The sequence below is a fragment of the Podarcis melisellensis genome, assembly GCF_964234715.1.
Source record: "Podarcis melisellensis genome assembly, chromosome: 3".
NCBI lineage: Eukaryota > Metazoa > Chordata > Lepidosauria > Squamata > Lacertidae > Podarcis > Podarcis melisellensis.
In genome coordinates, this window is record NC_138530.1 from 116,077,182 (window position 1) to 116,092,545 (window position 15,364).

A 15,364-nucleotide genomic window follows, 5' to 3' on the forward strand; every position below is an offset into this window, starting at 1 on the left:
GGTCACAAGAAATGAACAGTCATTACCTTCTTAAAGCTCTCCAGTGACCTCTGGGAAGTGAGTTGGTGGTCTGCCTTCCAATCCCTGTGGACAAATATCCACCTCACAAACACTTCCAGTGACACAAGCGGCCACCTTTTGGCCACTGCACATCTGGACCAAATTTCCACTATGATTTTATAGTGTTGAAGGTCTGGGCAGAAAATTCACTCTTTGCAACTTTGGTTAATTCCCTTTTAGATTCTCCTGACTCTAATTCTCTGTGTCCAGGGTTGTTTTTTTAATAGTGATTTTGTAGTGAGAGTTTTCTTCAAAATGTATAAATTTGCAGAGAATTCCTTTAACTAGTGAGAAACCCACCAAATGGTAGGGTTTATTATTATTATTTATCATACTGATTTTAATAATGCCATCAATATGCCAGGCACTTTTCAGAGGCCAGAAAGTAAAGAAGGTAGGTCCCTGTTCCAGGAGCTGTAAGCTGCCCTGTTTTTCCTGTGGAGGAGCTCCATTCGCGGTGGCAGACATGTGTTGGATCACACCCAGTCTTCTGTGTTTGATCTGGCCCTGCTAAGCATGGAGTCTTTGCCACTTTTCTCAGTGTCAGGAATGTTGGTTGCTGGGCATTCAACAAGTATGAAATCCTAGAATTGCAGGAAGGGGGAGAGCCATAATATTACCTATATACTTTAGAGAGAGAAATGTTTGTTTGTTTGTTTTTAGTACCTGTAAGTCTTGTGAACATTGTGCATGTCTAGTGTTTTCAGCTACCTGATCATTTATAAGGGATTTTAAAGAACTGGTGCATGTAATCAGCTGTTCTGCAGTTTTCCATTCATTTGCATAAATCATTTTCTTCCCTGGTATGATGGCACACGTATCATAATGGTCACAATACAGTTTAAAAAGTTGGCCCACTTATTTATTTACTTAGGTGTAATATTTAGGCAGGGACGCGGGTGGCGCTGTGGGTTAAACCACTGAGCCTAGGACTTGCTGATCAGAAGGTCAGCGGTTCGAATCCCCGCGACGGGGTGAGCTCCCGGTGCTCGGTCCCAGCTCCTGCCAACCTAGCAGTTCGAAAGCACATCGAAGTGCAGGTAGAGAAATTGGTACCGCTCCGATGGGAAGGTAAACGGCGTTTCCGTGCGCTGCTCTGGTTCGCCAGAAGCGGCTTAGTCATGCTGGCCACATGACGCCAATAAAGCGAGATGAGCGAGCAACCCCAGAGTCAGCCATGACTGGACCTAATGGTCAGGGGTCCTTTTACCTTTAATATTTAGGCCACTCCCCACCCCAACCCCAGTCACATGAAACATTTAAAACACAATTTTTACAAATTACCAAGAGATAAAATAAAAAGAACCAGCAATAACTACCATTAATAAACAAAGCACAATAGCAATTGAAAAGGCAAGAAACCAGCAGCGTGATCACTAAGAGAATCATGTTTAGAAGTCATCCTCCCCACTTTGCCCCCCCCCCCAGGAGAAGCACTGGAAAGGCCTTCTAAACCTCCCTGCTCTTCTCCTTTCCATCTCCAGTGCTGTCATCGAAGAGCAGCAATGGAAGAGAAAAGCAGTTTGCACTGAATGGAAATGCCCCACCTTGAGCAACACACACCAGCTAATGGGTGGGGGTGAATTATCCTGGCATCCTCTGGCTCTTCCAACTCCACAGCTGCTTTTCTCTAGCAAATGAGCAATTGGAAGCCCATGTAAAACTCCCTGTTGGTCCTTTAAAGGCTCACACTTCCCTGCCCTAAACCTGATATGTGTAATGTCAGGTGTAATTTGTTTCCACGAAACAGCCTCACACACTAATTGAGGAGACTTGGCAGGCTAGAAGTTCCGCATCTCTGTCTTAGATGAGAGCCAGGCTTCCTCAACCTCGGCCCTCCAGATGTTTTTGGCCTACAACTCCCATGATCCCTAGCTAGCAGGACCAGTGCTCAGGGATGATGGGAACTGTAGTCTCAAAACATCTGGAGGGCTGAGTTTGAGGAAGCCTGGATGAGACCATGGCTGCACCAGCAAAACTGTTAGAGCTGCTTGAAAAGATGCAGGATATTTTAGCTGAATATGTCGTTTTTCTTAGCCAGTAATACTTTTTTGCTTTGCTCTGATACTCATTTGAAAACAAGGAACAAACAGACAGTGGTTTGTTTTTGTTTTCTCCCCTTTACTGTTGGACCTGCCATTACTCTGTCTACATGTGGTGCCACACAGAAGCTGTCTCCATGTTAGGAAACTCTTGACAAACCCTGTCAAGCACCCTAGAGAGGCCCCTCCAGCTCTCTGTCAGTTGATGGAGGCAGAGGAGGCTTGTGGTTGGAGGGAGCCCCATATCTGACTCCTTCTGAAGTAAAATTATGTCTCTCAGTTTTCATCCTGAGGTGTCTGAATCTTTGGATTTCCAAACCAACTTGACATGGATGTTCATATAGGTCTGAAGATAAAATGCCACAACTTTTTCCAGTATTATGGGATCTTAACTGCATTGAGATGGATGTTCTATAACCATATTCTCCTCCTCAGGGTAACACAGTGTGTGCTGCGGGACATGGCTATTTTTTCCACCTTTCTCCTTCAGGACCATCAGAGGCTCCAGTTCTGTCCTTCAGTAAGAATCGAGCCTATTCTTGCACGAGGTATTTTGCATTCAGTTTGATTGGATAATATTTTCCCCTCCTTCCTCCCTGTCATTCTCTCACATGTGCAAGCATGTGCACACATGTGTGTGAGCACACACTCACTCTGCTGCATAAATGCTAATTGCAATAGCAGTGTTTAATGCTTTCTCTGATCTTTCCCCAGCAGGATGAAAACATACTAATATGCTATGGTCCATTTCTCATAGACTGTAAATAGGGTTCATTTCAATTACAATTACATATATTCTTCTTTCCCAGTTCTAAACTATTGCCTAGTATTTTCATCTAGTAAACAGCTGTTGCATTTCATTTCAGAGATGTAGAATCTGCATATAGGCTTCAGTATTTGATACATTCCAAGTCAGTCTTACAGGGACGCGGGTGGCGCTGTGGTCTAAACCACTGAGCCTCTTGGGCTTGCCAATCAGAAGGTCAGCGGTTCGAATCCCCGCGACGGGGTGAGCTCCCGTTGCTCAGTCCCTGCTCCTGCCAACCTAGCAGTTCAAAAGCACGTCAAAGTGCAAGTAGATAAATAGGTACCGCTCCGGCAGGAAGGAAAATGGCATTTCCGTGCACTGCTCTGGCTTCGCCAGAAGCAGCTTAATCATGCTGGCCACATGACCCAGAACTGTCTGCGGACAAATGCCAGCTCCCTCAGCCTGTAAAGCGAGATGAGCGCCACAAACCCAGAGTCATCTACGACTTGACTTAACTTTCAGGGGTCCTTTACCTTTACCTTTTAAAGTCAGTCTTAAGTGTCCTTTTTGGGAAAATTCATGTTTGAAATGTAGAACCCTGCATATTCTAGTTCAAAATGATCCCCAATTTATATATACACACATTCACACACATAAACAAATAAGTACACAGCCATATATAGTGGTTCAGGCTTTTTGTGTGGCTTATAAATTGACTGTTAGTAATTGTATTACAGTGGTGCCCCGCAAGACGAACGCCTCGCAAGACGGAAAACCCGCTAGACGAAAGGGTTTTCTGTTTTGGAGGCGCTTCGCAAAACGAATTTCCCTATGGGCTTGCTTCGCAAGACGAAAAAGTCTTGCGAGTTCCTTTGGGTATTTTTCCCTCCCCCCCCTTTTCCTAAGCCGCTTATCAGCTGATCCGCTGATAAGCCGCTTAACAGCTGATCGCTAAAAGCCGCTAAACCGCTAATAGCGCTAATCCGCTAAGCTTTCAATGGGCTTGCTTCGCAAGACGAAAAAACCGCTATACGAAGAGCCTCACGGAACAAATTAATTTCGTCTTGCGAGGCACCATTGTAGAAGTATTCAGTCCATTCTGACAGTTAAGTACATTTTTTTAATAATCTGCAAAAAAAGGAATGATCACACAGATTTTTGAACAGGCTGTTTTTGTTTATGCCTGCTTTACTATTCAGTTTCCTGATTACCCACTGCTTTTTCTATTTTCCTTTGTATGTGCTTAGTAATTACTATAATTTAATTCCTGTGGAGTCAGGTACCTCTACTGATGTTTCCATCCTCAAAGTACCTCAGTATAAAAATCCTTGGCTCTGACTTGCAGTTTTTGTTATAGTGTGTGTTTTATAGTAGCAGCTAATTCAGTAATATTTGCCTGTGAATATATGCTGTGAACTGGAATCACATTTTCTTCTCAGTATAAAGAACATGTACATTTGGGAAAAAAACTTGAATTCCAAAGTGAATTCACTTGATTCATTTCAGGCAGATCATGACTGATCAGATCATGAGACAAATCCACAGTCAATTAGATTGTGTTCCTGGAAAATATATTTGTCTTTTAAACTTGCAAAAATTGGTATTCCAGCTGCCAAGAGCCTGGATTGGTTCCTTTCTTCAAATGCACATGTTTATATGCAATTTTTCATTAAAAAGTTATTTTCACTAATACTGTGCAATCATATCTTGTTCAGAAGTTACATTTTGGGGATGGTGGGTGTATACACCTGAAAAAGCGTGTACTCCAACTGCCTCCGTACGAATACCTTCTGGAGCGGGCGCGCTGAGTGGATCTTACCCAACAAGCAAGGCAGAGGGCTATTACACTCCCTTTTTTGGAGCACGTCCCTCCCGCTCGGTGCATGGGTTCTGGGCTGCTGTTGTGAGATTTCACAGGGCTGTCCAAGTTCTTGTGAGATCTTGTGAGAGCACCTCAGAGCCCACTAAGCATGGTGGCAGGCAAGCTCTTTGTGTGCTGAGAAAATGGGTGCAAAAAGAACATTTAAGCTTTCTTCCGTGTGTGCAGCCAGTTTGCACTATTTTAACTGGTGAGCTTTCAATTGCTTAAGGTTGAAATTGTGTAAGTTAATTACACACAAGATGTGGTTGTACTGTATGTGCATTTCTATGCCCCATCATATACATTTTTGTACAGATTGCTCAGCATGAGGATCTCATTGCACAATTCAGAGAACTTCAATTTTTGAAGGATGGTTATGTTTCAGTTCACCTACTGGGAAGTGTGAGTCACAGTATGTAGATTTGTCTTTAAATGCAAACTGGGTTCTCTCCCATCCTTCCTATATCTGCACATTTTCCCATCTCAATGTTTTGTTATAAAGCCATTATCGTTCATTTCAATTTAAACAGCTTTGGACTTCTAATATACCCAGAATATCATCCTCAAAGAGTAAACACCACATTGCCTGTTACATTCGAAACCTTCACAGCCTGGCAATGTGAAGGTGGAGTTAAGGTAGGATAACCATAATTTTTTGCTTCCCCACCACCAAGTCTTCTGAAACACTTTAGCAATGGGGTAGTTTACTTGGTGCCCTTGACATGTTTGGGACAACAAATTCATCATCTTTGAGACCTTGTCCATTGAGCATGCTGGCTGGGGCTACTGGGAGTCAGAGTTACAACATATACCATAATATTCATTGGCTGCAACTACTGTAACTTTGTTGTGCAACAATTTATCAATAATTTTCATTGTTTACATGGATAACAATAAATGATAATAAACTGAGGAGACCTAAGTCAAAATAGAACAAAAAACAAAGTTCAAAAAGAGATATTTGTTATTGTTTACTCGTTTAGTCGTGTCCGACACTTCGTGACACCGTGGACCAGAGCACACCAGGCACTTCTGTCTTCCACTGCCTCCCGCAGTTTGGTCAAACTCATGCTGGTAGCTTCGAGAACACTGTCCCACCATCTCGTCCTCTGTCGTCCCCTTCTCCCTGTGCCCTCCATCTTTCCCAGCATCAGGGTCTTTTCCAGGGAGTCTTCTCTTCTCATGAGGTGGCCAAAGTATTGGAGCCTCAGCTTCAGGATCTGTCCTTCCAGTGAGCACTCAGGGCTGATTAAAAAAAACAAGCAGATATACTTCCCCTTTTTATGTTAACTATTGGGGGCATGTATTTTATGTCTCTGCTATTGCAGTCTTGATCCTGTATGGACGTACTGAAAATCCAGTCTTCTGGTTTGTTTCTCATTGTTAATCAAGCAGATGAGGAATAAGATAAAAGGGGAGGAAGGCAGGGTGGATAAATTACTGTGTCAGCTGGGTAAAGGCTCAAGATTGCTATATCACACCTGTTGCTATTTTGGGACAATACGATTGTAGCCAAAGCCCTGTAGAAGCTACCTGTAGAAGCATGGCATTCCTTCATACTCATTTCACATACCTTGGACTGTATTTATTATGGCTCAGAGATGGAACATCATCATCATAGCTAGGTGGCAGTGCCATTTAATCCCTCCACCAGGGCTATTGACTTTATGATGATGTCTCTGGTCCCCAGGAATTTAAAAATTGAACAAATTGAGCCATGTGGAAGTTAAGTATAATGCTAATTTTACCATTTAAATAATAATTTACGAATTATGTTAACCCAATGGATGTATCTTTGTGTCTCATTTTGTAAATACGAAGACTTTGTGATTTAACTATTTCACAATTAAAATAAATAAAAACTGGAAAAAATAATCATAGTTAAGTGTCCCTTGTAGCATAAATTGTGGAATGTCAACCAGTAATTCATTCATGCCACGTGATAAAGTGTGGCCAGACTGAAAAAACACCATTGTAACTAATGGTTAGGTGATTGGTAAATTCATAATTTTTGTTAAGGCCTGAGAGGTCACTGTCTTCTCGCAGTGTCTTATGGAGCACAGACAACTATTAATTTACTTTATATGTTGATTTCCTTTGTAATAATATATTAATGTTTAAAATATTTATTATTAACAGATTATTAACTGTAGCAACCTACAGCTTTGGAGCTTCCACATCTCGTCTTGCAAATATTTTGGAATTGACATTGTGGAAAGTCTTGGAAACACCTCTGTTGCCAATAGTTTACTACTTGGTCACTTGCATGAGAAGGTAAGAACTCAAGTTGTCCTCCACTTTCAGAGGCTATCAAAGAAACAAACTTAAAGAGCTAAAAGGGCAATAAAGTTGGGGGAAAAACAGCTTTTGGGGGAATATTGAGGTCTTTTCTCAGCACTGTTGTCAGACTTTATAGTCATATCTAGATGTCAAGCTAAATCATAGTTTAGTGTGATGTGAATGACCTGTAATGAGACATAGGTTCTTGCGCTGCCCTCTACAGGGTTGCTAGTTGACTTATGGCTAAGTTTAATGGCACTTTGTTGTTGTTGTTTAGTCGTTTAGTCGTGTCCGACTCTTCGTGACCCCATGGACCAGAGAACGCCAGGCACCTCTGTCCTCCACTGCCTCCCGCAGTTTGGTCAAACTCATGCTGGTAACCTCGAAAACACTATCCAACCATCTCGTCCTCTGTCGCCCCCTTCTCCTTGTGCCCTCCATCTTTCCCAACATCAGGGTCTTCTCCAGGGAGTCTTCTCTTCTCATGAGGTGGCCAAAGTACTGGAGCCTCAGCTTCACAATCTGTCCTTCCAGTGAGCACTCAGGGTTGATTTCCTTCAGTATGGAGAAGTTTGATCTTCTTGCAGTCCATGGGACTCTCAAGAGTCTCCTCCAGCACCATAATTCAAAAGCATCAATTCTTCGGCGATCAGCCTTCTTTATGGTCCAGCTCTCACTTCCATACATCACTACTGGGAAAACCATAGCTTTAACTATACGAACCTTTGTTGGCAAGATGATGTCTCTACTTCTCAAGATGCTGTCTAGGCCTGTCATTGCCCTTCTCCCAAGAAGCAGGCGTCTTTTAATTTCGTGGCTGCTGTCACCATCTGCAGTGATCATTGAGCCCAAGAAAGTAAAATCTCTCACCACCTCCATTTCTTCCCCTTCTATTTGCCAGGAGGTGATGGGACCAGTGGCCATGATCTTCGTTTTTTTGATGTTGAGCTTCAGACCATATTTTGCGCTCTCCTCTTTCACCCTCATTAAAAGGTTCTTTAATTCCTCCTCACTTTCTGCCATCAAGGTTGTGTCATCTGCATATCTGAGGTTGTTGATATTTCTTCCGGCAATCTTAATTCCGGCTAGGGATTCATCCAGCCCAGCCTTTCGCATGATGAATTCTGCATATAAGTTAAATAAGCAGGGAGACAAAATACAGCCTTGTCGTACTCCTTTCCCAATTTTGAACCAATCAGTTGTTCCATATCCAGTTCTAACTGTAGCTTCTTGTCCCACATAGAGATTTCTCAGGAGACAGATGAGGTGATCTGGCATTCCCATTTCTTTAAGAACTTGCCATAGTTTGCCATGGTCGACACAGTCAAAGGCTTTTGCATAGTCAATGAAGCAGAAGTAGATGTCTTTCTGGAACTCTCTAGCTTTCTCCATAATCCAGCGCATGTTTGCAATTTGGTCTCTGGTTCCTCTGCCTCTTCTAAATCCAGCTTGCACTTCTGGGAGTTCTCGGTCCACATACTGCTTGAGCATAACCTTGCTAGCGTGTGAAATGAGTCCAATTGTGCGGTAGTTGGAGCATTCTTTGGCACTGCCCTTCTTTGGGATTGGGATGTAGACTGATCTTCTCCAATCTTCTGGCCACTGCTGAGTTTTCCAAACTTGCTGGCATATTGAGTGTAGCACCTTAACAGCATCATCTTTTAAAATTTTAAATAGTTCATCTGGAATACCATCACTTCCACTGGCCTTGTTATTTGCAGTGCTTTCTAAGGCCCATTTGACTTCACTTTCCAGGATGTCTGGCTCAAGGTCAGCAACCACACTACCTGGGGTATACGAGACATCCATTTCTTTCTGGTATAATTCCTCTGTGTATTCTTGCCACCTCTTCTTGATGTCTTCTGCTTCTGTTAGGTCCTTTCCACTTTTGTCCTTTATTATGGAAATCTTTGTACGAAATGTTCCTTTCATATCTCCAATTTTCTTGAACAGATCTCTGGTTCTTCCCATTCTATTGTTTTCCTCTATTTCTTTGCATTGCTCGTTTAAGAAGGCCTTCTTGTCTCTCCTTGCTATTCTTTGGAAATCTGCATTCAATTTCCTGTATCTTTCACCATCTCCCTCGCATTTTGCTTGCCTTCTCTCCCCCGCTATTTGTAAGGCCTCATTGGACAGCCACTTTGCTTTCTTACATTTCCTTTTCATTGGGATGGTTTTCGTTGCTGCCTCCTGTATAATGTTACGAGCCTCCATCCATAGTTCTTCAGGCACTCTGTCCACCAAATCTAAATCCTTAAACCTGTTCCTCATTTCCACTGTGTATTCATAAGGGATTTGACTTAGATTGTATCTTACCGGCCCAGTGGTTTTTCCTACTTTCTTCAGTTTAAGCTTGAATTTTCCTATAAGAAGCTGATGATCTGAGCCACAGTCAGCTCCAGGTCTTGTTTTTGCTGGCTGTATAGAGCTTCTCCATCTTTGGCTGCAGAGAATATAATCGATCTGATTTCGATGCTGCCCATCTGGTGATGTCCATGTGTACAGTCGTCTCTTGTGTTGTTGGAAAAGCGTGTTTGTGATGACCAGCTTGTTCTCTTGACAGAACTCTATTAGCCTTTGCCCTGCTTCGTTTTGATCTCCAAGGCCAAACTTGCCAGTTGTTCCTTTTATCTCTTGACTCCCTACTTTAGCATTCCAATCCCCTATAATGAGAAGAACATCCTTCTTTGGTGTCACTTCTATAAGGTGTTGTAAGTCTTCATAGAATTGGTCAATTTCAGTTTCTTCAGCACCAGTAGTTGGTGCATAAACTTGGATTACTGTGATGTTAAAAGGTCTGCCTTGGATTCGTATCGAGATCATTCTATCATTTTTGAGATTGCATCCCAGTACAGCCTTCGCCACTCTTTTGTTGACTATGAGGGCCACTCCATTTCTTTTGCGGGTTTCTTGCCCACAGTAGTAGATATGATGGTCATCTGAACTGAATTCACCCATTCCCGTCCATTTTAGTTCACTGATGCCCAGGATGTCAATATTTATTCTTGCCATCTCATTTTTGACCACCTCCAACTTACCCAGGTTCATGGTTCTTACATTCCAGGTTCCTATGCAATATTTTTCTTTACAGCATTGGACTTTCCTTTCACTTCCAGGCATATCCGCAACTGAGCGTCCTTTCAGCTTTGGCCCAGCCGCTTCATCAGCTCTGGATCTACTTGTACTTGCCCTCCGCTCTTCCCCAGTAGCATGTTGGACGCCTTCCGACCTGAGGGGCTCATCTTCCAGCGTCATAACTTTTATGTGCCTGTTGTCTTTGTCCATGGAGTTTTCTTGGCAGGGATACTGGAGTGGCTTGCCGGTTCCTCCTCCAGGTGGATCACGTTTGGTCAAAACTCTCCACTATGACCTGTTCATCTTTGGTGCCCTGCTCGGCATAGTTCATAGCTTCTCTGAGTTCTTCAAGCCCCTTCGCCACGGCAAGGCAGTGATCCATGAAGGGGAATGGCACTTTACCCTCTAATAAATGTGTATAGGATTGTAGCCTTATTCTTTCATGGGAGTAAGTGGGATTTACTTTTGAGTAGACATGTATAGGTTTATGAAGTTAGGCATGGTGTACTTTGTATGTTCAATGTATCCCAGTGACAATTGCAGAACTAATAAGGAAAGACCCGACTAGAGAAGACATTTGCTCTCTCATCCAGAGTCTGTCTGAGTTTTATGTTTGGTTCTAATTTTTCCTTCATTGCTTTGGCAATATTTTTAATCTCTTTGTCTCAATTCTCTAATCTGTAAAACAGAAAATAATTCCCTGTGGCATAGTGAGGGCTTATCCGTTCATCTTTATCCGCTGCTTTGAAGCTGAGGAAAACTATGTATCTGTTGTTAACTATTTATTGTATTGTATTGAAATCCCTCTCCACAACTAGACCAAACCAAAAGCCACTCGGATTCCTATTAAACTCTGAGTTACAACAGTTAAAGGAGTGCAGGGTATTTGTGTCTCAAACAGAATGTGTTTGGAAGCTGCTGTAAAAGGTTAGCCAATGTTGCACAAATACAGTTGGCTAGCGAGCAAGAATCCCTTTTTATTCATAGCCAGTATTTCAGGAACCGAATTATGTCAGTATAAAAAATATGAGGGATGTTGTTGTTGTTGTTGTTGTTGTTTTGCGTACGTGTTTGTCCAGAGCATGTGCTCTGTCCCTGGGCCCAATCCAGAGAAGGTGCCCCACCAACTGAGAGGAGAGGTGGCTTGCAGAGAGTAGAGGAGAGAGACTGCAGAAGGAAGGAGGAACCTATGTTTTTGCCCATTTCCTTCACACATCTCTGTCTGCAAGCTGCCTGAACAGCGGTGACTAGCAAAGGGGTGCTGTAGTGGCTTGCATCAGTTATGGTTCTCTGCTTGAAAGGTCCCCAAGAACTAATAGCTTTTGCCAGCCGCACCATCCCCAGAAGTAGAACCCAAAGTTCTTAATACGGGTCAATGTCAGGAGAGGTGCTCCTTCAAGTACCTGGGTTTGTTTCATTTCCATAAGCTGTGTGTAAGGGTGTGTGCAGGTGTGTGTGTAAGCCCAGAGAGCCTTAGGAGTGTGAGATGGTGGAGAAACAATATTCCTTGTGAAAGTGAGGAAAACTGAGGCAAAGAAGCTCAGGAGCCAGGAGAGATTAGAATGGTAGAGTGGGGTGAGCAACAAGAAGTCACATGGAAATCTTCGGTAGGTGGTTTCCAGTACATCTAAGATACGGCCTTTTGGTTTTGTTTTACTGTCGCTGGATATAGAGCACTTGAGTGCCCCCACCCCATACTTGTTAAGAGATTTAAAGCACTCAGCTATGCTTTGTTCCTCACAGCACCCTGGGGGTGTGATTATCTTCGATTATCTCACGATAAAGAGTTGTCTTGTCATAATTTACATATTAATTTATGTAATTCTATCCTTTAATAATGATGTCTCTTTAACATCAATTAAAACTTTATGACATTAATTTAACAAGAAGGCTAAACCTTCCACTCAGCCAGCCCTTTTATTTTTAAAATATGCCTTTAAACCAGCTGTTACTTCTGTCCTTTTGTACTTCTGCTCTTTACACAGCAAGTTAATTTGTGGGGGGAGGGGAGATGGCTTCCATCAAGGCCAGAGAACAAAGTTGCCTACAGTTGGAACTTAAAATTACCGTTGCATGTGTAGTTCTGTTTAATAGTTGTTAGCAACTCAGAAAGTGCATAGCTCCTCCTGTCTATAGGTATGACTTGTGAAAGATACAACTTTCAATTTTTGCACAACTTACGTTTTCACAAGGGCCTAAAGGCAGGAAGAGCATGGAGAGCTTAATAGTGAAGGACACAGAATTTGAGATGGATACTGAACCAAGTGGGAAGCCTGTGGTGGAAGCTGAGAATGGGTGTGACATAGTATGAGCTGCGGGAGAAATCAATGATTTCGGTGAAGATTTGCATAGAAGTGGGAGAACTGAGGCGTGAGAGAAGAAGATAGAAAGCAGAGAACACAAGATCAAACATAGGATAATTGAGATAGGACCTGGGAGAGAAAGCTGAAAATCTGGGAGCCTTTCTGGACATGCAAATCACTGTGTCTAGTTCTGGGCACCACAATTTAAGAAGGTAGAAGGTGTGCAGAGGAGGGCGACCAAGATGATCAAGGGTCTGGAAACCAAGCCTTATGAGGAGTGGTTGAAGGAGCTGGGTATATTTAGCCTGGAAAAGAGGAGAGTGAGAGGAGATATGTTAGGCATCTTTAAATATCTCAAGGGCTGACACATGGAAGATGGAGCAAGCTCATTTTCTCCTGCTTTGGAGAGTAGGAATTGAACCAATTGCTTCAAGTTACAAGGAAGGAGAGTCCAACTAAACATCAAGAGAACTTTCTGGCAGGAAGAGCTGTTTGACAGTAAGAGCTGTGAAACAGACTCCCATGAGAGGTGGTGGACTCTCCTTCCTTGGAGGTTTTTAAGCAGAGGTCATGGATGCTTTAGCTGAGATTTCTGCATTGGACTAGATGACCCTTGAGTCCCATCCATCTCTACAATTCTATATTCCTATGAAATGAATAAAAGAAACCGCTGGAGCTATATCACAATATAGTCTCTTTCTATATTATTGTTGCAGGATGGAACTTGTATGCAGGCAGGACTGAAGACTCCCAAAAGGCACGAACTATTGATTTCAAATACAACCTTTATGAATTTTGACATTCCCAATTGCACTGCAATCGCCACCTGTTCTGGTTGTTACCGAGGTCAAGGTAAGATAGGCTTTCTGTGCAAAAATAAAAAATAAAAACAAAAATGTGGTGGTGGATTTAAATGTGGACTGTTCTGTGCCTGTGAACTGGCTTCCTTGCAGGGTCAAATAAGTGACCACAGCAGGCAGGGAATTCATGCTGGTGGCAGTGGAGGCTTCCCTGCCAATGCAAATAGCAGCCTTGGAAGGGAGAGGATTCAACTCTCCCCCCCCCCCAATCCCTGTGTTTCTGATCCTGCATGAGCTCAACTGAATTGGCTTCATGCAATCAAGGTCGTGTCCAGTTTGATCCAAATGCAACTTCATAAAATAGGCAGAAAACATGAGGCAAGAGAATAATGAGAAAAGCGACATGGAGTTGTACTATCTACAAACTGTACTATCTACAGACTGACAACCTGCACAAAGTCCTATTTAATGTTTGTTTATTTTACCCTAAAGAGGTACTGTCTTCTGTGCCCCACCTCAAATAAGACCTCAGCATTTGATGAATGGGGCGTAAGCAGTATCCTGAGATCATGCCCTTAATCCGGCTTTCTGAAATATTGTATATTTTATAAATGTTGTTCTGCCCATAAAAATAGCATACACTCATAAACAGCATTAAAAGCTGACTATAAATCATTTGTACACCAACTATCCTTAAATGCATCATTTCAGCATGCTATATTTCAATGAAACTGTGGCTTTAGGGAGAAATCCAACATGGCGCGATAACAAATGTCTCATCAATGCAAGCATTTCAGACAGAACAACCCTTCTCTTTTCCCCCTATGGGCTGTTCTGGGGGGAGGGCTCTCTCAAACCCCTCCCAAGCTAATTTGGAGGGCATGGGGGATGGAGAGAGGAGAAAGCCCCATTGCATAAGCGGAAGTCCTTGTGTAGGCCGGCCATCCATGGACAGGGTTCATTGGGCAAATCCCACCCTTAGTTTTGAGTAGGCACACAATGTCAATTTCATTGCGAATGCCATGCTCCAAATACCTTTATCTCTAGTTACCAACAGTGGATATGTCATAGATTTTCAGTATGAAGTAATACATGCCTTTAGGTTATTAATAAACAAGTAAGCAATGATATATAACTGTATTCTTTCAATATCCCAAAATAATTCTGACCCTTCCTTAACTGAATCAGATTTTGTAGCTTGTTCATCAGTTATTAGCAACAAGACCATATTTCTCTCTCCCTGTCTCTACTTTACAGGTGGATTTGCTGTGAGGTCTGAACAAGTGCTACTTCTAAATGCCCCAAATTGGATATCGTTCCCATTTCCTCATTGTGCGATTCTTAAAGATCTAGACGGCACAATCACAGGGCAAAGGGGGAGCTTTCTCCTCCCTTCTGTGGATACGCTTCCAGATTCCTGCTTGCCGAGTGTCAATGCCAGTCAAGTTGCCAGTGGCAGTCTTTGCCATGGAAATGTTACTTTCCACCGTATGTCTATTGGCCTGTAAGTATCATTCTTTTCTCAAGTTCTTCATATAGCATGTGTAATGGTTGTGAGGGGTTACTTGTGCGTAAATTGCCTTCAGTTTAGTTAGTTTGCTTGCCCAACCATGCTTAGGGTCAGAGCTCGCCCTCCGTGACCTGTTAGTCACTTGCAGAATCCGAGAGTGGGCGTCTCTTGAACCTCTTCCAGCATAAAAGCTGTTTGACCCCGAGTCTCCTCCTATGTTCCCTGCGCGGAACGCGTCTGCGCAAGTAAGGGGAAGGCAGGGCCGTCCCAGCGCTCTCTCCACTAGTTTCGGGTGAAGGGTCTTAGAGCCTTGTCACCAATTCCTCCATCTCCCTCTCTTCTCTATGGGTGTTATGCTGAAATCCTTCCCCCCTGCTAGTCCCCTCTCCAGCATCGCTCGGGAGCCCTGCCTCCGTTTCTTGCTCTGGTGGCAGTTCCCTGACAACATGGGAGCTCTCAGATGGGAGATTGGGGAAAGATGTGGACTGCTCTATAGAGTACATGCCACATCGAGGAATGTATGCACATACACAAAGAACATCTCTTTCCCAAGACTGACGTCCCCTGGAATGCCCAATTATGTGTTTACATGATTCCCATATGCGAACAAGTGCATCCTTGTTTAAGGGTTGCAAAAAGTGGAGATAGAACTTTTTGCATGCAGGGCAGACGTTCTGCTACCAAG

General features: G+C 43.0%; 1 protein-coding gene across 2 annotated transcripts in view; it reads left to right on the forward strand.

Annotated features, from left to right (window-relative positions):
- The window catches only part of PKHD1 (PKHD1 ciliary IPT domain containing fibrocystin/polyductin), a 242,667-nt gene that overhangs the window by 117,288 nt on the left and 110,015 nt on the right, over positions 1–15,364 (forward strand). For both annotated transcript variants that reach the window (XM_081905883.1, XM_081905884.1), the window contains 5 exons: positions 2,538–2,650; positions 5,242–5,347; positions 6,851–6,985; positions 13,086–13,221; positions 14,427–14,673. In XM_081905883.1, the coding sequence (XP_081762009.1) occupies positions 2,538–2,650; positions 5,242–5,347; positions 6,851–6,985; positions 13,086–13,221; positions 14,427–14,673 (737 nt within the window). The remainder of the gene's footprint in view (positions 1–2,537; positions 2,651–5,241; positions 5,348–6,850; positions 6,986–13,085; positions 13,222–14,426; positions 14,674–15,364) is intronic.